Here is a 23,685-nt window from a genome sequence, read left to right on the forward strand (position 1 = left end):
CAGTAGGGCAACTAGCCAGTAGAGGCAAATCTCAGGCACAAAATGAGGATGGTAAAACCCAGAAGGCAAACTGAGCCCCAAGTTCCAGAAGCCCAAGAGGCTGAATGCACAACCAATCCACCTGGTGGTGAGACCCCAAAAAGAGGGGGTAACAACAAGACAGACCCCTACAATAGAAGTGGAAGCCAAGTAGCCAGCATTAGATGCCTGTCAGGGTCCAAGGCTACTACTGACTTGAGGTCAATCAAAAAAATGAGAGTTCTTGGGAGAGGTATAGAACATGGTCTGGGAAATGAACACATGAACACACATAAAGGAGGATAATCACAGTCCTTGACATGAGACAAAACCCCTAAAACAAATCTAATTGCAAGCACACTGAAGAGAAAACAACAAAATGCACAAACAGAGATTGCATCACATCCAAAATGGGAGAACAAGTACACACCAAACTGAGCTAGACACCAACGATAATCCAAAGGGAAAAGCTAGAAGCAAGGACAACATTCACCAACAAGACAGAGAAACATTGCCCAATTCCATATAGTAAAAACATGCTGCTGTGTGAAAAATTTCCAAGTGGTCATAGGAGAAATCACCCTCCCCCTGCACACAGAAAGGCCACAACCCAGCAGGCTACGGAAAGACATAAGACCCGTTGGTGACAAACACAATGCCTATCCGCACAGTGTAGTCCACTCAAATGCAAGAAGCCCACCAGGGAAATAATTACCAGAGGTCCAGAATCAAGTATCAAGCAGCCTTAGTCATAAGGAGGTTCAACCTCTGCCCCATTACCAGCTGGGATCACAAGGCAAAATGTGTGACCTAATTACATATCAAAGAAAGATATGAGCAGAGGGAGCATAATTCCCCAACAAGAAATCATGCAGCCACAGGCAAACACATCCAGAGCAGACCAAGATCAGAGAACAAAAAGGAGCACAGGGGTCCACAACCAGAAGCCACACCACGGTGAAACAAAAAACCCTGCAAGAGAGTGCGCCCCAAGAAGATGCACGTCTAGGACATTCCACACCACAAGCTCCAAAACTCAACAGGCAATCATAGCCCCAGAGCTCACCACTTCCCAAGTGGAGACCCAAAAGAAGATCAGCAGGCATGACCAACAGGAAAAGCCAACTCCTCCAGCAGAAATCAACCTAGGATCACTGACCATGATGGGAATGATCACCATGGAAGGCACTAAAACCTGAATTATACCTCACTGAAGGAGAGATGGAGGAGGAACACCAGGCACAATGACAGAGAACCAATAGGCCAACTTGCAGTGAGACTTGTAGACCCCCTCCAAAAGGCATCCAACACAAAAAAAGGCGTGATGAAGGAGACTACTGTGGCACAAGGAATGGCATGCTAAAGCAGCCCACAAGGCCACCGAGAAAGCAGACAGGGGATGAGAGAGAAGAAGCTAGAACTAGATAGGGCGCTCAAGAGTTACATAGCACCCAAAACCCTAAGCCCAGTATGGAACAAACGCAAAAGGGAAAAGAAGAACAACACACAATGGGTACAGAAGACTCCAACCCACTAGATCAGGAATACCTCGCTTCAGGCCCACAGACAGCTAACAGCCTAATTCAGATAGCACCCAAATGAGCAGAAAGAATCATCTGCCAATCCTCTTCGGTGAATGCTAGTCAAACATTACAGAATCATTGTTGATCCCTCAATAAAACCAAACAGCAAAACCCCTTTTGATCTTATTTATTGATAAATCTATATGAGTTTGAGCCAACACATGTAAATATATACATACACATACGTACTTGAGGTTGAATCCCTGGCATAATATATCAAAAAAGGCTTCAAAACACAATTGGCTGCGGTACTATGTGTTTACTTTCTACTGTGGCTCAGATAAGAGGAAGCACAAATAGACTATGACAATAAACAGAAAAAAACAAAGGAAAAGCTATAAAAAAAACATTTGGAAGGAAGTGGCATCACGAAACAGATGCAAATAAAGAAAATGTGGGATTAGTGGTCACTGGAGGGAGAAAATGGGGTGGATGAGGAGAGGTCTGTTGGCCTCCCATCTACTAGGTAATATGGAAAAAAATAACATGGTGAAGATAAGGGAATGGGCATGGAGGAGTAGTTTTCACCAAAAGCAGAAAAAAGACTAAAAGTGAAGGAGAATGATGAGGTACAAAGAAAGGCGGGAAGAAAATGCTATCAATTGAACATCAAATAGCATTGAGGCATCAGGTCAGCTCAATATATAGTAAGCATAATAATGGACCTGTGTCCAATTTTTTAAATGAATGCGATTCACCAGGCTGCTTTCAACACCCTGGTGAGTATTTGTCGAGAACAGATGTTTGCAACTCCATTTTTAATCCAGAATATAATAATTACTTCTTAAACTTCACTAGTAGGAGCTCGCAGGGCTTCCTTCAGGAGCTCCTCATCTTCAGGAGCCAAAAGACGTACCCACTTCCTTTATAAAGTTTATAGTTTTCCAGTAAAGCTATCCAGCATGAATGATATTTTACTAAGCATTTTGATTACACAGAGGCACCGATTTAAGGTTGGCTCCATGTGGGTTCACCCGTACAGATCTTGCCTTCATAAGACGAAATATTACAGATTTCAGAAGAACCTTTGTGTTCTTTCATAATTAATCGAATTATAGAGTTGTTGCAACGAGCAAAATAGATGCTTCTTTATGACATTAAAATGGTTTGTCAACATCAAATAAATGAAATCATCTACAAATACACAATTAGCCAAGGTGTGAAACTATGTGGCTCAGTGAGACATCTGATAAAACACTCTTCAACACATATTGTGTTGCAAAAGATGTGTTGTGCTTGTATTTATCATCCTGTCCTACATAGGGTACATTCAGCATATTATCTTGTACATACTAAACTCAAAAAACATTGTCAACAGGTGTATGCTTCAATATCAAGGTGAGCTATATCGGACTGTAAGAATATCACATCCACAACATCAACTACCACCGTATTTTCAAGTTAGGTATTTATAGGGAAGTACAGATTTAATAATCCTAACTCCAAATCTACTTTCCTTTACAGAATAGTGGTAATTGACACTTCCGATCCAATGTTGATATTTCCACCATAATAAAATTATCTTTTCCCCACCCCAATCTTGTCAACATTGCTCTGCAAATGGAAGACTAAAAAGCCCTAAGAAATATCAACATAATCCTCAAGAAAGACAGCAAGATGTCACACTACCTTTCCATGTGGAGAATTGGCTGTAGTCACTGTAGCCCTTGTGCATTTGTAAACCTTTCAAGAAGTTGTGCTGTTCTCCATCAATGAAGCGATTGGTCAAAATATCCTTCAGTGTGTTGGACAGCATCCCCGGTGGAGTGTGTAGAAGGGTCTTCATACGAGGGGATTTTCTTTTGGTTTGGACTGTATCCTTGTCTACAACAACACAACGGAAAATAATATGAAAGAGGGAAAGTATGGACTTTCAAAGTAAAGGACAGTGGAATGGATTAGGCACCTGGACACTTAGCCTGCCACTTGCCTGTGGCCTCTAGTTCCTGCTTGTTCCAACTTGATCCAGTAACACCGTCGCTACCCGGGTTTTCCCACTCACCAAAAGCCCCACCAACCCCAGCACCTACTTAATGCAGGCCGCAGCATGACTGCATCAGAAGGCACCTGGACACCTAGCCTGCCACTTGCCTGTGGCCTCCAGTTTCTGCTTGTTCCAGCCTGATCTAGTGACACTGCCACTGCCTGGGTTTTCCCGCCCAGGTTTTCCCACTCACTGTTCTTCCTGCTAACAGAAGCCCCACCCACCCCGGCACCTACATAATGCAGGCTTCAGTGCAACCACATCAGTAGGCCCCTGGACACCTAGCCTGCTACTTGCCTGTGGCCTGCAGTTCTTGCTTGTTTCAGCCTGATCTAGTGACACTGCAGCTGCCCAGGTTTCCTGCATGGGTTTTCCCACTCTTTGGTCTTCCTGCCAACAGAAGCCCCACCCATCCCAGGACCTACCTAATGCAGGCCACAGCACGACTGCTCAGTGGACGTGCACAGCAGGCTCACCGTCGGCATGACAAAGGTGTGCTAAAGGCCAGCCTGTGTGCACCTGTCTGTGCTTGGACCGCACCTAGTACCACAACCCCTGGCCCTCCCAGCCCCCAAAGACAAACCATCATCAAGCTCTACAGATGCGACCCCAGACAAAACACTACTATCACACAACCCACACTCCACTGTAGGACCTTTCACCTGCCCCCACTGCCACTTCACCTGCCACAGCACACAGGCCAGCCCACCAACCAGCCCCACCCTGAACACACCAGAGACATAACCTGAACAAAAACACCAACTCGCATGCACCCTTGTCAACACACGCTCACTATGCAAACACATCAAGATTTGGGACGTCATCTCTACCCTCACACCCGACAGCCTCTTCCTCACTGAGTTCTGGCTCAACCCCACTTCCGCACCCAACATCAGCATTGCACTACCCAAAGGATACAAGATTACCCAGTATGACTGCATCCACAAGCCAGGCGGGAGGATCGCCACCACACACAAGGAATCCATCCCATGCACAACAACAAAGACAACAATGCACCATCCATGGAATACCTCAACTTTTGACTCCAAACAGACAGCTAAACCACCATCATGGGCACCCTCTCCTACCGTCCTCCAGGACCATGTCTAGCCTTTAGCAACTTCATCGCTAACTTCATTATCCCCTCAATATAGACTCCAACAACTACATTTTCCTTGGTGACCTCAACTTTAATCTCAATGACTACAATGACATCAACACTACCAAACTCATTGACAGCATGAACAACATCTGACTCAATCAACTCATCCATGAACCACGCACCTCGCAGACCACACGGTAGACCAAATCTTTACCTCCAGCAACCGCATCAGGTACAGACACACCACGGAATTCACATGGTCTGACCACTCCATCAACCAATTCAACATCAGCAGCTCACGGACCTCAACCCCTAATCTGCCCAATGCCCCCTACTGCAGCTGGAGCAAAGTCTCAAAGGACACGTGGACCAACACCCTCAACACCATCCTCCCCATCTCTTCGAACAACCTAGACCGAAACATCAGAAACTTCAACAAATGGATTACCAACTGCGTCAACAGCATTGCTCCCATTGGCCATAACACCCACAGAAGGTCCAACAAGCAGGCTAGCTACTGAACACTTCAGAATGGCTAAACGACTCTTTAAACAACTGGAAAGGAGATGGAGCAGCAGCAGGGACACGGCTGTCAAGACCACCTTCAAACTAGCTCTCAAACTCTAAAATAGACAGTTGAGAGAATCTAAGAAACATACCTTAGCCTCATGCATCCAGTCAAGCTCCATAAACAGTAAAGAACTTTTCAAAATCGTCAAAGAATTCTCTAACCCCTCAGCTGCAAAAAGCAACAATATCCCCTCACAGGAACTCTGCGAGAACCTTGCAAACTTCTTCTACAACAAAATCGCCAATATCTACAGAACCTTCAAACCCCAGCCCAAGGCACCAACTTCTTCAAGCAACACAACCACCCCGCTATCACCAAAAACATCCAAATAACCAAATGGAGCCAGCTCGTCCCACATGACACCACCTCCATCATGAACTCAGTCCATTCAGGGGCCCCAACTGACCCATACTCTCACCACATCTTCAACCTAGGCAAAGTCAGAATCAGCCACATACTTACCATCTTGTTCAACACCTCAATTGCCACAGCCAACTTCCCCGAGGACTGGAAACACTCAGAAGTCAGCACTTTACTAAAGAAACATCAGCAGACCCCAGAAAACTCAACAACTACCGGCCAATCTTCCTGCTTCAGTTAGTTCCCGGCCAAAGTATTAGAAAAAACATCAACCAACAACTCTCCTCACATCTGGAATGGAACCTCCTTCCCATTCCGGATTCCGCAGCAACCAAAGCACAGAGACAGCCCTCATTGCAGCTACCGACGATATATAAGCCCTAATGACTGAGGAGAAACTGCCGCTCTGATTTTCTTTGACCTCTGTGTAGCCTTTGATATGGTCTCCCACCACACACTCATCCCAAGGCTGTACAACATAAGCATCCAAGGAGCCAATCTCAGGTGGATCATCTCTTTCCTCACTAGAAGGAACCAAAATGTATACCTTCCTCCCTTCACTGCTGAACCCAAGGAAATCATCTACGGAGTACCACAAGCTCAGCCCCACCCTCTTCAACACTTATATGATACCTCTGGCCAGCATCGCCAAAACCCATGGCCTTAACACCATATCCTGTGCCGATGACACACAACTCATCCTCTCCCTCTCTGAAGACACCAACACCAACTGCATGAGAGACTTCGCAAGCTGAAGGACAACTGCCTGAAACTCAACACAGACAAAACAGAGGTACCGATTTTCAGAAACAAAAGCTCCCAATGGGAAACATCCTGGTGGCTCTCAGAACTCAGACCTCCTCCTACCCCCATGGACTATGCTAGGAACCCAGGCATCATTCCGGACAGTGAGCTAACAATGACGACTCTGGTCAACTCCGTCTCCTTCTTCTGCTTTTTCATCCTATGCATGCTTCAAAAGATGTTCAAAAGTCTACCCCAAAGCTCCAGACGCACCATCACCCAGACCCTCATCTCCAGCCGACTAGACTACAGAAATGATCTTGAACAGGGGTCACAGCTCACTTCCTCTGATGACTACAGGCCACAGAGAAAGCTGCAGCCAGACTCATCCTGGATCTCCCTAGATGAACACACATCACCCCCTACCTCAGGGAGCCAGTGGAGAGAAACATATGACAGTTCCAGCTCCTGACCCATGCATACAAGGCCCTACACAACTGCAGACCTGTCTACTTGAACCACCACCTGAACTTCCATCAGCCCACCAGACACCTGCACTCCGCGTCACTTTTTCTTACTATCGCCTCCCACATCCGATGTAGCAGATGTGGAGACCGCTTATTTTCCTACCTAGCAGCAAAGACATGGAATGAGCTACCCTTTCATCTACGAACCTCCGAATCTCTTCCAGAGTCCTGAATGACACTGAAAACCTGGCCATTCAGCTAATCAACTGGACACTGCCAGCGCCTGGATACCCTCATGGGTGATGAATAGCACTCTACAATTCTACTGATTGATTGATTGATCGAGTAAATGGTGTTTGCTGACATGGAAGGCATATGCAATGGAATTCTCCAGCCTGTATGCTTTATACAGAAAAATCTTCCAAAGAAGGAAGACAAAACTTTATTTCCATTCACTGTATATAGGGATCAGAAATAAAGCTGTGTCAATTCTTTCAAACATTCCTAGCCAAACCCTAGGGTGCATCAGTCATACTTCTCTAAAATATTTTCCAGCCTTTCCTCAAAACATCACTGAAAACTGTACTTTTTATCAAAGGGATTCTATTCCTTAATGTAAGTGCTCCTTTTGTATATCCACCCTTCCTATGAAAATGACTAATGCTCTCCTATTTAAAGTTTTGGTGATTGGCTATGTGAGTTCTATAATTATGTGGCTGAACATAATTTTGTTGGCCCAGGTATGTATTAAGAAAAAGAGGACATTTGAACAATAGCTTATTTCTAGTTACTAATACTATGTTAACCCAACTTTATTTTACTCATTTAACTAATTTGCCAGGTTGAGAGACTTTTTGGGATTGGTAGGACTTGTGCTTATGACCTTCATACTATACACAAATTCTCATAGTGCTTGAATTAACACAACCAACCAACCAAACTGGTACTCAGACGTGCTATTGCACAATTCTTTTAGTAGCCTATTTAAATTTATTTAATTTCACTGATTTTTCCTCATAAATTCTATGTAAAATGTATGCCCTCTTACATTCACCAGAATAACCAAATATGACTTGCCTGCGTTTCCTATGGCAGTTCCCTCTTAAGAAGGATAATACATAGTAACCTTTTTCTCTAGATCTTAATTCTTCAGTTTTGACTCTCCAAATCAAAGTTACTATCTGTCACACAGAAGTACCTAAGGCACCTATTTATGAGCTCTGTGGGATATAAGTCAATGCACTCTTTGGGTGGGCCACATTCTTCCTAAATGTTAGCAAAGTTAGAAATCTGACTGAAACTTGGTACATGCAACATGACAGCAAATCTTACACCTTTGTTCATAGACTTTTAAGTAGTGCTGGAAACTCTTAGGAGCACAAATGATGCTTCTGCTGTATCTTATACAAACAAAACAGACTGTTTATCTCCCCAGATGTTACAGTCTGGACAAACAAGGGCATCTATAGAAAGGAAGAAGGTGATCTGCTGCCATATGGTCATCATGGGGAAGGCTTGGGATGGATGGGTAGGAAGTGGGTTCAAGACTGAGCATCATGCCTTAGTTCCATAGAGCAAGCATGTTGTTTGTACATGTCACACACAGTTAAACAGGAAATCGTATTCCTTATACTGTATGCTAAGTATGAAAGGACTTAGGGCCAGATGTAGGTAGGTATCAAATTGCGACTTGCAATTTGCGAGTCATAGCGACTCGCAAACTGCAACTCGCAATACGAAATGCAGAAAGGTGTCTCAGACACCTTCTGCGACTCGCTATGGGGTCGCAAAGACCCACCTCATGAATATTAATGAGGTGGGTCGCAGTTTGCGACCCCATAGCGAGTCTAGGCACTCACAGGGATGGTGGCCTGCTGGAGACAGCAGACCACCATGTCCGTGACTGCTTTTTGAATAAAGCAGTTTTTTTTTTCTTTTTGCAGTCCGTTTTCCTTAAAGGAAAATGAGCTGCAAAAAGAAAAATACCGAAACCATTTGGTTTCGTTTTTTTCAGAGTAGGCAGTGGTCCATAGGACCACTGCCTACTCTGAAAAAATATTTTTATTGGCATTCAGAAAGGGGAAGGGATCCCTTTTGCGAATGAGTTACCATCCACTTCAAGTGGATGGTAACTGCAAGTTGGTTTGCGACCGCATTCGCGGTCCCAAAGCAACTCTGCATGGCGATGCGGTCGCAAATAGGAAGGGAACACCCCTTCCTATTTGCGAGTCGCAGCCTCAAATTGCGAGTCGGTACCGAGGCGCAAAAGGCTTGCTACATCTGGCCCTTACTTCTCTAAGGTCCAAAGCTTTGCTCCACCAGACTTAAGTAAATCATGGTTTTTCACTCAGCACAAACACACTCCCCAGTTATCAAAGTTTCTTATAAAATGTGATATCCTTTCAATTAATCAGTATTGATGAAGAGAAACAGTTTTTGTTCAGGATTTTGTGGTGATACATTATTATGTTTTTAAGATCATTATATCAAAGAAAGGTGGTATAATTATATATTTGATGCCCTTTACAGTCTGTGTAATACTTGATACTTGAAAATGAGATTTTTCGAGTTTTTTTTATTCTGCAAGAAGAAGATATTCTGGATTTTGTTCACTTGATTTGATATTTTTGATAATTATCAAGCCAACAGAAGTCAGCAGACAGTATGTAATTCTTACCAATTTCCTTCACCCTGTTTCTGAACCACTGCTCCCAAAAATGATCCGAGTGTGTAGCAATATACCACGTGTCCACCAGATTCACTGAGTAGATATTCCCCCACAAGCCTGCATATGGAAACAATAAGAAAAGACAAAACATGAATTAGCATGACAGAAATCCTAGAATTCTGCACAAAGCTTAACCTTTGCAGCAGTGCCCTCCCAAAGTCTGACATTGCAGCACTTCGTACAGTGGTGAAGTAAGAGATTTCAAATGAACACAAAAGGGGTACATTGCAAGGCTCATCAGAACAATGGGCCATGGGAAAATGTGTGCACACAAGAAGCATCCACCCACATGGATATCGACCCCACAAAAGCACTGTGCCAGCGTAGAAATCATGCAGAGAGGATATACTGTGCAATAAGAAATATATTTCATTTTACTGTACCAGGAAAAATAATAGCCGAATATATCAAGGCAAAAGAAAACACGATAATGATTATCCCAGAAAATACATCCCACGATGTCTGCAGGTAACTGAGGCATTTCACACGCTCTCTGTATTAGGGACATATTCTACAGATAGTTCTGGATAAAAACAACCTGTTCTTCTGGTTTCCAAAATAAAGACTTAAATTTCAGTAAATTATTATCAGATGTAGCTACAGCAGACACATGTTTCGCTCAGGTGTATGGTGCCGGGAGCTTTTTTTTAAGGCACAACCAAGTCATACAGTTCATAAAGAAAATATAGTAAAAAAACAGCAAGAAATGGTCACTGTACAGGAATCACCTCCCCGTATTGGGATTCGATGTTAGGAAATAATGGCACATTTTCCCAATATAGATATCGACATTCCTGATATCCGACATGATGTACTGTTTTGAGAAAATTAGTTGACCATTTCAGATTGATGTGAGGGGCCGACAAGGAGGGTGGAGGATGTCATGTCATGTTCCTGAGCTAAAAAGGAGAGTAGGGTTATATAGAATGTGGTGATGAGTTTGGCAATGGCTCTATGCAGTAACCTGACATTACAGCGTCTTTTATTTGCTCATGTTATAGCATGGCCCAGCAATTCACAGGGAGGATCCTGTTCGGTTGGGTAATCCCAGAGTAGGATAGCAACGCTGATTTTGCAGGGTACTTGGGAATGTTCTAAGCAGTATTACATAGCTACTGTCCCAGATTCATTGCATTTTAAAGCTGTTGTTATGAGTATTAATCCCTCAAACCTGAACAATTTAAAGTGAAGCTTTTAAAAAAACAGTTGTTACTAGAATTAGTTAACTGGGCAGCTTGTAGTCGAATCAACCAAGAGTTCCAGTAATTGCTATTGGGGGTGTTATTTCCATCCATCGTATACGTTTTCCGTAAGGATTTTGTCCCCAGAATACTGCGCCAGGTTGGTTGAACAATGTCAGTAGAATATTTTAGCAGGAAGGAAATGGTACAGCATTGCCTGACTAGAGCAATGTTGCCTCATCTGCTAGGGTATTTTGCCACCAGAATACCCATAATAGAGGACCAATGCTGGGATGTGGTAGGAGGAATGGAAAGTGTTCCTGAAAAGCTAATCACTCTACAGTTCTGCACAACAAGATATAGAGCCCTAGTATATTACACCATGAGACAGAAAGATAATCAGCCTTGCTCCTGGAATGGTCCCAGAAGGAAAACTGACCCTGAAAAGGATGTACATGACAAATAGTCTAGAATACTGAGCTGAGCACTGTGCATTTGTGTATAATCCACCAAGAACACGAACAATGTGTGTTCAGCAACAATGTGATCAGACTGCTCGGCCATGAAGCAAAGAATGCCCAAACCTAGTGCCAGGACGAACGATGCCACCATATTAGTTTGACAGACGACATACGTCCACAGGATAGGGAAGCAGGTAGAATCATGGCTTCAGATATGCGGAAGAGAAGAACTGTACCATGAGATTGATATGGCAGGAAGAATAACATTGCAATGGAGGCTTCCTTTTTGAGTGATTCTCCTTCAACTACCCGGGCTGTCTCCATATGTGCTGTTAATTAGTTGTTGGACTTCATCTATGATGTGCTTCTCCCGATCACATATGTTTTCTTCTGGGAGCCACATATGAGAAGCATTAGAAACATGATCCAGATCCTACTAATGTTGGACACGCAAGTAGGTACCGCAGTCGACCTCCTGGATCCCACACTCTTTCTTAGAATCTCCCTCTGGATTGTACCGTTGTTGCATTTATAGAGCGGTTCTATCACTCACTAGGCTGTTTAGGTGGTGTTTTTCCTTACTCACAACTCTCTAGTGCCAGGATATCCTGGTAAGGTCACCATGCATGTTTTAAGTGACACTTCATTCATTCATTCATAGCATGTTAAGAGGGTTCAAGCCTCTATACAAACATAACAAGCACTGGGAAAGCCAATAGGTCTGGTATGGGCTGGCAGCCTTTAGGCTTTGCTGATGTTTGATTCATTTTGCCATTTTTTTGTAAAACATTATTGTTGGGAGTACTGTAGGACGCTCCTTCCCTTCCCTCTACACCACCCGCCTCTTTAAAGAACACTGCCTAAAAGTTACAATATTTTTGGTCTCTAAAGGCACACAAGGTGATAATCGTATTAGCACTGAAGGGACATACTTTGTGTGTGGACTTATCCTTGTGAGATATTCCCTCCTAATAATGACTTCGGCAGGTGGGAATGGGTGATAAAGTCGTAGAAGTAAAAGCACAAGTTATGTAGATGTGCTCCTGGAATAAAAACCTCAGGAGGCAGTAAATACTGCAGGGTCATTGATATCCTGGTGGGCAACCAGCCAACTCGACGGTGCCATGGCCTCCATTTTCCTAACAGAGGACTGCCCAGGAAATGTTCCCGCCGGGCAGACTGGGATTTCCATGCATCCAGCAGAGATGCCGGGTCACTACTAGAGGTTTAGCTAGGAGGGTGTAGTGCTTATTTAGAGAACAGCTCCAGAGCTGCCAAACTAAATGACCCTCCTGTATTTTCACTCTATGTGATAACTGCAGTATTACAATTCTACAATATTTTAAAAGGTTGAATCTGCTTCCAAATGAAAGCTAAACCCAACTAGATTTACAAATTATGTTTCAGGTGGGAGGTACGGGAACATTTTATAATCTCATAGTGGAAATCATTGTTCCAACTTCAAAAGGTGCTGTCTTTGACTGCGGCCTTGCATTGGTGGCAGCCCCAGTTCAATGACATTTGTGTATTTCAACTGGTGTCTGGCTCTTGGCACCACGGTGAATTGGTGTACTGCTGAAGCTCCAGTACTTTTTATACGTGGCTTTTTGATAAAGTTTGACTTTAGTGCTTAATTCATTAAAACATTCTTACTTTAAGATACAATTGACGATTTGTATACAGAACCTTGACTCTTGATAAAAGCAGAGCACTGCGAAAATTGCAGCACAGCCCTGACACAACAAAGAAAAGTATCCACACATTTCACTTTCTAAAGTCTACACCATAGTGTTTTGAATTATGCTAGATTGTTGCATTATAGATTTTTTAGAATGGTCGGTTACAATTTTATGAATTGTCATCCATTTAATTCATAATGCCATAGCCGTTAAAACGTCATAGCTGAAGCATTTTGCAGAAAAACGTAGGACAACCCCACAAAATGTATGAAATGTGTCCCCATATGTAAATATATAAATTAGCTAACAAATAAATAAATTTGCTAATGACTTTAGTTTAAAAAAGGGACCCAAATAGAAGGGCAGTAAATAAACACAATATCCCATGCAACATCCCAAAGACGAGCTCCCAGACTGGCCCGTGATCCTTTGGCTTTCCATTACCCTGCAGAAAGCAGATCCGCTGTTCCGGGTGCCTCTTCATCAGTCGCCCCATGAAGAACTCGCTGCCGAACAGTTCTGAGCGGATGAAGGCGCCATATTTAATGAGTCCCACCTCATACGGGGAGAATTCACACCATTCTGCAAATCAGAAACAGAGAAACTAAGAGCCCCTGCAGTCCAAAATCTGGAGAACCTGATTAGACAATAAAGAATATGAAATATTTGAAAAACTGAATGTGTTGTTCTCAACTAATCCGAAATCATTGTTGAAAAAGAAGTACTTTTATACCAAAGTACCTAAAATTTACTAAGAAAAGAATTTTAGGTAGAATGTAAATTGGGTTAAAATGAGGACCAGTTTAAGTTATTAAAATTCCAAAATGTACAGTTGGCCCATTAGATGAGTTTGCATTCCTCCAATAAAATAATTATTTCCTGAGCAGGTCCTGCTGAAGGCATCTTTGAGTTATGGCATGCTCTGTCTGTCTTTCTGCATTGGTCACATTAGCCCACAGAGTTCACAGGTTGTTGTGAAATGTGTGCATTTCATTATTATCTATGAAATACTTACCTGCAATTGTAAAATAATAAGAAAATGTTTACATTGTAGATGTTTACCAGAGTTATTGAGATTTACAGCCCTAGTTTCAGGGTACTTTAATATAATCTCGTAAAGAATTTTTAAAATGGATGTCACTTTCAATGCTCCCTGGCCTCATGGGCCTCCCTACACGGTATTTAATATTAACAAGAAAACCAGCTCTTCAGGCCACTGGAAGTTGCTTGTGATGCTAATAGTATTTCAGACAAGTGTGGTGCAGTAGCCAGACACTTTTCCACTACATTTTAAGAGCCGAGGCCTCCCCACCATTGTCAGAGAATAGATCTGGGGAGCAGCAACATTAACATCTATGTTGGTCAGATATTAGGAAACTATACACTGGTTCTGATGTGTACACGTCTAATCTACATGATCTGAGCCCCCTACACACAGATATTTCACATCAATGATGGAGTTATCCCCGCAGGAAATGGAACAGCGACTGCACCAATAACAGTGTGCCTTATCAGATATATTTAAAGGAGCAAGATCATCAAAGGTCTGTTCAATATAGGGGGTCTCACTGTCTGTGCTGCATAAGGTCTCACAACAACTCCTAGTCAAGAGCCTATCACTGCTGCACTGGATGGAAGACAAGAAGCCTGAACCAGAACATTTACTGGGTAACACCGCAGCAGTACCCTAAATTCATAATACAATCCCAACAACTTGCCAATATTTGCTCATTGGGTGAAGGTCTTCACACTCACATTACAAGGGTGGGACTGAAATGGTTTATCAACACATCACTGTTCCAAGCTGGGTTACAACACATAACAACCTTCATCCATTTACCTTTAAAATCAGTGGTGCTATTTTCTTCCGGTTTCACATTCATGGCCAGGTATAGGGGAAGCGGATTCTGCCCCCTTTCCAACGCTCTCTGCTGATCCGAGAGTTTGCTTTCTGTCCTCTGGTGATGAAAATAAACAAAAGGTGCATTTTGCATTTGCATGAATGTGTTTCATACTCCTTCATGAGATCTTGATGCATGAGAAATCTTCCTGCTACCTATTTTATCGCCATAATTCTAATGGAGCAGTCGACATGTCATATTTTGGTCTTCCTAAAGCTGTTTGTTGTCAAATCCCTATTGTCACTAATATATTGAAACCTAGACTGAGTAGCATTTGGGTCAACACGTTGCTCTGGTCTAGAAGGCTTTCTTTTCTATTACATATCCCTGCTTCTTATGCAATGTCTTTCCTCTCTATTCTTTGTTTGCTCCACCTCGGGAGCATTTCTTCTGTAATGTGTTCTGACTGGGAGACTGTGTTCAACTGCTTTCGTTCAAGGAACTACTTTTTTTTTTTTCACCACTCATTGGAAATGAATGTGTATTCTTCCTCTCTCACTTGAGAGCTGCTTCCACCAGTGCTTAATTTGTAAATAAAAAGGCGCCGGTGCCCAAAGACCTCCTCTTTGCATGCGGCTGCTGCAATTAAATGGGCGAGCACTGAATACTGAGGCAGCGTAATCTTAAAGCCATCTCGGGCCTCTTCAATCCATATAAAGCCACTCCCTGCCCCTTCAGCTCACTCTTGCAACTTTCCACTTTCTCTCTTTGTGGTGCTTTTTAGTTTTTCCCTTCCTCTGCCTGTCCCATATGTGTCTTTTGCTCGCAGCAAATGTTTTGGACAGAAGATTAAGCCCTGGCCCTCAAAAATAAGTGCCGGTGCTCAGCACCGGAAACAACAAGCACAAAGCGCTCTCTGTTACTCCCTCCTCACCCTGCATAGCTCATTCTTTGCCCCTCACACCGCTTGCCTGATTACTTTTAATTTATATTTACTGCCGACACTTGAGGCGCTTCTTTTGTTCATTTTTTGCTAATGCTCCTGAGCTTTGGCAAATAACATTTCTTTTTGTCAATACTATACAGCATCAGCAAGACGAATTTATTGTCAACAAACTTTGGTAAAGCAAACAGGTCTTCAATGGCAGCTAAAAGGAGAGACCTACTGCCTTTACCAATGGTTGTTCCACTGAGATGCTAAATGTTGGAGTGAACTGACAGATTATAAGTCTTTTAGTCCACGCTCAAGCCCCACCTTTTCAAGATAGCTCTAGCAAGGCTGCCCAGTCTTATGGGCACAGGAACCTGTTCAGGGTTCTACTCCTTCAGAAGTTCTATGAACTTAAGTGAATTGATTTCTTCTTTTGTTAACTTCCTAAATTCAATGGAACAGACATATTATGAACCAAACTGACGAGTCCTCTTGCATTCCAACTAAACATGAAGATGTGTGCCGCTCGCTTCTGACAGATATGTTGAATGTGCACCTCGGAGCACCGCAGGAGACAGTAGGGTGACCTCCTCACTCTAAGTACTTAAGGACACTATCTCAAGCCTTGAACGTATCACCTTGTTGTCATGTGCTCTAATTAGTTCAATTGAAGCAAAGAAAGACTACAACATAGAGAATCCTAGAAATGGAACAGCATCCATAATGTCCTGGATGGAGGTAGTCACACCAGGCAACAGGGATGTATGTGGTCTGCCCAGTCTTATCCTACTGTAAATAAGTGCAAAAGCACTTTAGACTCATACATGAGCTCAAGGACACTGTAAACTTCGAAGGGCCCCATGCAGCCCATATCAGCAGAAACAACACTGACTCTTTGTACTGATAACTCAGTTTGTGATTGAAAAACATTAGTCTGACCTCATGAGAAACTATATTTTCAGCAGGTTTATAGATGCAGAACATATTTCATATTTTAAAAATGTCATGACCCACAATTACTAACACTAAGTGCACTAAACACCAAGAGTTAAGCTAGATAGAGTGGACTTCACCTACTGAAAATAATAAAATACTTTGCTATTTTTAGGCAGCCATTTTCCAATTATGGTACAACCATGCGCATTTGACAAATACTATCTCCAAACCCGGTTGCTTCGAGACACTTCTACTGTAACAGAATATAGCACTTGTCTCAAAATTTACACAAGTGCGTCAAGATGGCCAATTTAACAAATGCTCTGGAACTGACCGTTTCTTGGTGGTTTCAGACTGAACCACTACTGCACAATTTCCTATCAATGTACTTCGAAAATCTGGAGACAGATTTGAGTGTCTTCATCTAATTTTACCTGTTAATGCAGAAATTGACAATGTGCCATTGAATATACACAATACCTACTGCTACTGCATTTACTACCTGCCTCACAATATAACGCCTGTATAGGAATGTATGCAGACGTCCTCCTATTTAGAAAGGTCTTACCATGTATATTCTATGGTTCACTGAATGCTTCAGAATTTCGTATCATCTACAGGTTGTAGATTTCAGGTGAGAATACTCAACTGTTGGGTATTATTCATCACCAAGTAATTTCTATATTGTTTCTAAAGGCAAGTCACTAGCTTCAACACAAGTGCAAATAAAGACGTGACCAGCCGACTGCCATGCACACTGCAGAAAGGGATGCAGCAAGATTACTTACCCCATTGTGGAACATGGATTCCAATATCAGGCCCCAGAGGTCTGTGAATGACGTCCTGTGTCCCTCTTCGCTTCTCTGACTCAGCTCCCCACGATAATACTTGAGCCTCCCCCATTTGAAAGCATTCTTCTTACTCCTCATCACACCTTTGCATGCTTTGTCTATTGGCGCGGTTAGATCCTTACTCGACCAATCAGCATCTTCATATAGCTTCGACATGGCCCTGGGTCAGCACCAACAAACAGACAGGAAAATTACATTTTAGGGGAAATAGCCGCTGCAGACCATGAGGAATGCAAAGCCAACAAGAATGATTCTGTCCATTAGATTCACTTTTCAGCTGATGAATGAAAAAGCAAAAACAGTCACTATTTTATCACACTAGCATCATTGTTTTCTCATGTATATTTTGCAAATACAAGTCATGAAGGTAGTTCTGAGGCAGTCAAATTAAAGTCATTATTTGGTGCAATTTTATAATGCGGTGGGACATGAACATATTTGACAAAGAATGGATGTGTTATTAGTTGGTGGGATACTTTGGCAAATTCTCTCATTAAATGGGTTGTAAGGTAGACTCAGAATGATTGGATCATTGTCTAAAGAGGAGAAACCGCTTCTAGATCTTCTGGAAGGACAGCACATCTTCTACAGACATCCAAAGGGGAAGGCAGGGTGATGTGGATAGTGTTGGGTGATGAGGATAGTGTTGGGAATACCATGTTATTGTTATGTTATTGATATGCCTTCCGCAGCATCTTCTACACTATAGGGTAAGAGCCATTACAATGACAGAACCACTGGTCAAGAAATGTGGCTTCAGAAGTCTACCAAAGATTACAGGAAAACAGTAGCATTATGGGGACTTCATAAGTAAATTCCAAAGCTCAGCTCCTTCAAGTTTTCACACTGAAACAAAACGTGTGGCACTTTTTGTGCACTATGGTGAATTATTTAGTAGTTTAAAGTAATGACATTAAAACATAAAGCAACTTGATGAAAGATTAGGGTCCCAGCAGTACTTGACTACTAGATATCCTAGTCCACCGGTTATTACACACCACCTCCTTCTCATCCTCACCATGTGGATCCAGAGGCGCCTGTTATGTACGTAACACAGTCCAGGAGGTCCATCTTCTGCAGCGCGGATAGGTGGCTGTACATTGACGTCATTGCTCTGATTCCACCCCCAGTTGCCGTAACAGCCACAACTGGAATCTACACAACAGAGAAAGAACATTAGTAAAATAATCGGCACTGACTAACGATATTCCAGTGTGGACAACCTGCGATCCATTGACTGACCTCCAAAGAATGAGGGTTGAGAAACATTTGTATGGAGATGTGGCTTAGTGGATTGCGCTTCTGACTTTGGACCCTAGAGACCCAGGTTTGAATCCCAGACTAGGCAAAAGGCTCAACATCGTGCGATTTGGTGTGAATCAATCTCCTGGTGCATAAATTGATGTACAATGTGTTTCTGTCAAGCCTGCTTGATGTACACCTCTTAGACTGTCTTCCAACCCTTCACGTAATGTACATCGCTGTTGCTTTACAGTGAGGTTTGCATTATATAAATAGCCACCCATGATATGGAATGTCTGTCTCTGGCAGGAAGGATACTTCCCTACCCCCTTCCCTAAGGACAATGTTAAGACATCCTTCCAATTTGTAGTATTCTCTGAGGTAAAGACAGTCAATATATATCTACGAAGAAGGGTGGCAGGGCAAAATGTTAATCAATCGGGTTTTTCAGATGGATGCCTCAATCCATGAGGAATAACAATATTCTGGAACCGCACCAGATCCCAAGACCAAAAGGAAAGCTGGACTGCATGAGCAGAGGACTCAAAAGCTTCAAGTACATTTGATTTGTCTGTTTATATATTATTTTTAATATTTATATATCACCATGGCCATCTGCCATAAGAAAAATAGCTTCAAGGCAGATGATAATCAACAAATTAAAGAGATACAAACAATATCAAATATTTGAGTAACAAACAAAACACAATCTCAGTCACAATCCTCAAGGGAAAAGAACATTGAATAGAATTAGAGCATAACGCACGATAATGGTTAAGTCACTTGTAGACTTTTAGATTAGAGGTGTGCGGGTGACTGAATGCTTAAACCTGGCTCGAGACAGATGCCTGACTCTTGCTCAACTCCAGTTCTTCCTGGAAACCCGAGCCCAAAACGAGCCGAGCTTTTATGCGGCTTTTGCCTGCCACCCAAGGTCTACCCTCATGCGAGAAGAATAAAAAATAAAGCAAAAACCTTTGATGTTAAAAATGAGAGAGATAGCCATCTAGTGGCTGAATTGCACAGTGTGAAACCAGAAAACCTGGGATCAGTTCTTCCCCATTTAACCTAATTTGTGATCGTAGGCAAATATTTTATTTCACCAAGACTCATTTGGGTTCATTATCACCTATGAGAGCACTTTAAAATACTCGAGTTCAGGAAGGGCCCTGTTTAAAACATTCTTGTGTTTGATTTAATAGACTATAATTTTATTCCATAGCTAATAATAACGCAAGTCACATATCAAGCACGTACAACAACTGACTTGCCTCATAGATTACTTAAGGCATTTTAATCAGGAGGGTCTGGGGGGCAAGGCATATCTCTAAGTTCATGTTTAATAACAATAACTTGGAATGCCTTTCAATGCAGGGATAAAATCTGATATACTAAGGTGATACAGGTGAAATGATTCTGCACGTTAAAGAAATACACTTTTTTAATAGTCAGTATCATATTTTTACATGTTGTCTGTTGCATGATTTAAATGCCAACTATTTGTAGGGCTCAACTTGTGCACTGGCTCCTTGAGCCAAACCAGACCCTTGGCAGGGCTCTCCCTATTCATTTGTTGGCTCAGGGGAGGGACTCAAAAAGCACGGGAGTAACCCCTCTGATCCCCCACTGCCTTCTGATGGGCCTGGGTGTCAATAAAACAAAGAGCAGCCAGGGGGCGCTGTCCTGCCCATAAATGGCATTATGGACAAACACACAAGAGTGCGTGGCTGCATGATTCAGACTGACATTGCTGAAGGTGACGTATTTCCGGTCCACTCACCTCGTGGTCCTTTAGATCCTCTTCCAGGTGCAGGATGTTTCTCAGAGCAGCAGCCACCACTGTTTTCCTTTTCTGAAGAAACTGTTTCTCCTGCTCGCACAGGTCGAATCCGAGGCGCACAGAGAGGTCCTCAGGGCTGGGGATGAAAAGGAGAGTCAAGTTTACAATGAAGGGATGCCTTTGACTGTCTATCATGTTTTTTGGAAAAGTGTCCCAACTCTTAGGATGCTGCAATGCCAAAGGTTATCTCATCTGACATTTTGTGGGCTGTTACAATCCAATTATTTGATTACTCTGTACCCATAAGGCGTCCATTATACTACTCTGTTTCGAATTTAGCAAACAGCGGGGGCTCCTTCGCAGAGGCGAAGGAGCGTCACCCCCCTGGATAAGAGCCAGCAGATGAAAAATAAAACAATGTTATATTGTTGTTTTCTTTTTCAACTGCTGGCTCAGCCAGCAGGTGCAGGGAGGGGCGGGGCAGGTCCAAGGAAGGGGAGGAGGATGGGGAATGGAGTCAGTGCAGTAAGTGTGCCTGTGGCCGGGCAAACTGACACACGCATTGTTTGAGTTGCAGACAAAGCCACTCAGACCAATCCTGGTGTTGCTCTCATGCTAGGTATAGCATTAGAGCAGTGCCAGAATTGCATGGGGAGCCTGTGCTGGTGTCCCATGGACACTATCAGGACAGAAGAGGACAATGCAGCAGGCGTCATCAAAAAGGTAAGTTTTTAAAAATTATTATTTTCTTTACTTCCCCCATTCCCCTCCACCCCCCACCTCCTGCCCCTACCGTCCCTCCCATTGAGATTTGCGGCAGCCACCGCTGTTGACAAAGTGAAACATCGAAAGGAAACAAATCTATTTCCAATCCTTCGTTGTAGCTCACTTCCCAAACCGCCACACTTGTGGTACACTGTTTAGTAAAGCTTACCAACAGTATTTTTATATATCTAGGCAGCTCATATCCCTTATTGGTGGCATACACTCCTCTATCAATATCAATATCTATATCTATATCTAAATCTATCTATCCATCTATCTATCCATAGATAGATCTATATATAGATAGTCAGACATATAGATAGTTATAATGTATTTTATCACCAATTGTATATGTAAAAATAAAATGCATTAAAAAAACACATGCAGACTTACCAAGGCCAGGTTACTTTCCCAGTGGTTGTTTTTTAAAGTGACACAATCATGCATTCCTGGCACAAAATAACAAGTCTACTTTCAAGATAGGCATGTCTTTTAATTCCTTTAAAGTTTCAATAAGGGGCTTAGAACATGTGAAAAACAAGCTATAAGTGAAATGTTTGTTTGCAATTTTATTAACATATTTGGGGTAATAGTGCTGTTTTAGGATGAGAGTATCTACTATAACTGTGTCAGACATAATGTTACAATTTGATTGTTTTTTTGCATAACAGGAATGAAGCTCAAATAGCTATACACAATGACGGACTGGGTGTAAACGGGCATCAGGCGTTTCCTTAGAAGGGTGGGGTGCCACTGGGGGTCTGTTTTGGATAAGTGCAGCAGTTTTAAAAGCACTGCAGAGTTCCTTGTATATCCAACTGTTTCCAGGCGACAATAAAAGTGGCACGATAACTCTGGTGATTAACGTACCTTCTGGAGAGAGATTGGGTTTTTTCTAGTGGCACTTTGACTCATCTAAGGTTGCACAGAGGATTAATATGCCTTCTGCAAAGAAGGTGTACTATGCAGATCACAGAACATTATTGTATGTGCACAGCTCAGTAGATTACTGCTTTTGTCACAGGGATCCTTTTCTTAGTGTGCAGTTCATAAGTTACAATCATAATCTAGCACAGTGAGCTATGAACTGCCATCAAGGATCTGCATGCAAACTGCAGGTTAGAAAGTTATGTTTTTTTCCCAGGCTTTAATTATCCTAATTTTGCTAAAAAGGGTTTGTTTGGGTATAAATAAATTATTAGTAAAGTCAACCCTAGCCACTGTGTTATGTTCTGAACCCTGAGTTTGTGCTTCCCCAGACCAAGCACTCTTAAAAAATGCATACCAGTATGGATGACATGTGAATCATACATCTTGTAGTCCCCTTTGTCAACATTTTCTATACACTGGTTTACACATGTAGGATTCATTGTCTATGTATGTGTGTGATGTAAAGTGCTCAAACACCCTATGCTGGTAGGATAGGCGCTATAAAACAAGTAAAATACATGTGGGAGGGGCTATGGAGAGATGAGAGGTACTGTTAGAGTGTAATAGTGAGGCAATCATTGAAGAATCCCAATAAAGATTGATGTATTATGGTGCACTGTAAGGTCATCATTTACTATGCCTTAAAAATTAATACAATTGAATATAAAATGAACAATGTGTCGTAGAATGCAATCGTTTTGCCATTTTTTCGCAACTATTCTTAGGGGGACCCCCCCAAACTCCCTTGTAGTGGTCAGGCTTGCTCGCTATGCACCCTATGGGGGCTGGTCTGACATAATTTGCCAGGGCTGCTGTGAGTTCCCAGTTCGACCCTTGCTATACGTTTAGAAGCAAAACTGTTCCTAAACGTAGAAACGAGATTCAGCAGCGCACTTTGCAAAATTAGTAAAAGCAACTTACCACTCCTTCAGCTTGAGTTGCAAATCCACGTGTTCTTCCTAAAATGAAAGAAACAGAAATGGTGTTTCAGAGAGCCTCTTTTGGTGTGCAGGCAAAAATTGATGTATTTTGTCAACCAATTTCAGTCTACACCTGTGGTACGTCCTTCAACCACGAGGGTGTCCAGCGTAGGTTGTGGAGGGCAGGATCCATGCCAGAATTTCAAAAATGTAACCTAGTATACACATCATTTCTATTCAATAAATGGTTGTAACATTATCCTATGTGGAAGTGCTGAAAGTCTTGCGTAGATCAGCGCTATCAGACACACACTGGACACACCAGCTCTCTTGACCCATGCATACATGAAGACTAACGTGCAGCCCAAGCATGGGTTTGACACGGTGCCAGTCCTCGAAGCCTTTTGGAGGGACCAGCTTGTCGACTTTTGTCCTGGCTCATCTAACCAGCCTGGTGTGTTCTTATCACATCAGCAACCATTACAGCATCAGACTTCTAAATGGACAAAACCTTTCCAACAACATGAGCATTCAGGTGACTTGCTATGACCCTAATCAAGCCCTGGTGCTGAAGATGCTCACAACGAGTTGGGATGTTGGTTTCGATGACC

The 23,685-nt window shown here is 42.6% G+C and overlaps 1 protein-coding gene across 1 annotated transcript in view; it reads right to left on the reverse strand.

The window, feature by feature from the left end:
* The window catches only part of PLA2G4D (phospholipase A2 group IVD), an 82,517-nt gene that overhangs the window by 13,110 nt on the left and 45,722 nt on the right, over positions 1 to 23,685 (reverse strand). Inside the window, exons 10-17 of the mRNA XM_069208776.1 lie at positions 23,076 to 23,113; positions 20,460 to 20,595; positions 18,456 to 18,592; positions 17,375 to 17,597; positions 14,719 to 14,836; positions 13,323 to 13,460; positions 9,507 to 9,614; positions 3,231 to 3,425 (exon numbers count right to left, since the gene is read on the reverse strand). Coding sequence (XP_069064877.1) covers positions 3,231 to 3,425; positions 9,507 to 9,614; positions 13,323 to 13,460; positions 14,719 to 14,836; positions 17,375 to 17,597; positions 18,456 to 18,592; positions 20,460 to 20,595; positions 23,076 to 23,113 — 1,093 coding nt within the window. The remainder of the gene's footprint in view (positions 1 to 3,230; positions 3,426 to 9,506; positions 9,615 to 13,322; positions 13,461 to 14,718; positions 14,837 to 17,374; positions 17,598 to 18,455; positions 18,593 to 20,459; positions 20,596 to 23,075; positions 23,114 to 23,685) is intronic.

This window comes from Pleurodeles waltl, chromosome 9, assembly GCF_031143425.1.
Source record: "Pleurodeles waltl isolate 20211129_DDA chromosome 9, aPleWal1.hap1.20221129, whole genome shotgun sequence".
NCBI lineage: Eukaryota > Metazoa > Chordata > Amphibia > Caudata > Salamandridae > Pleurodeles > Pleurodeles waltl.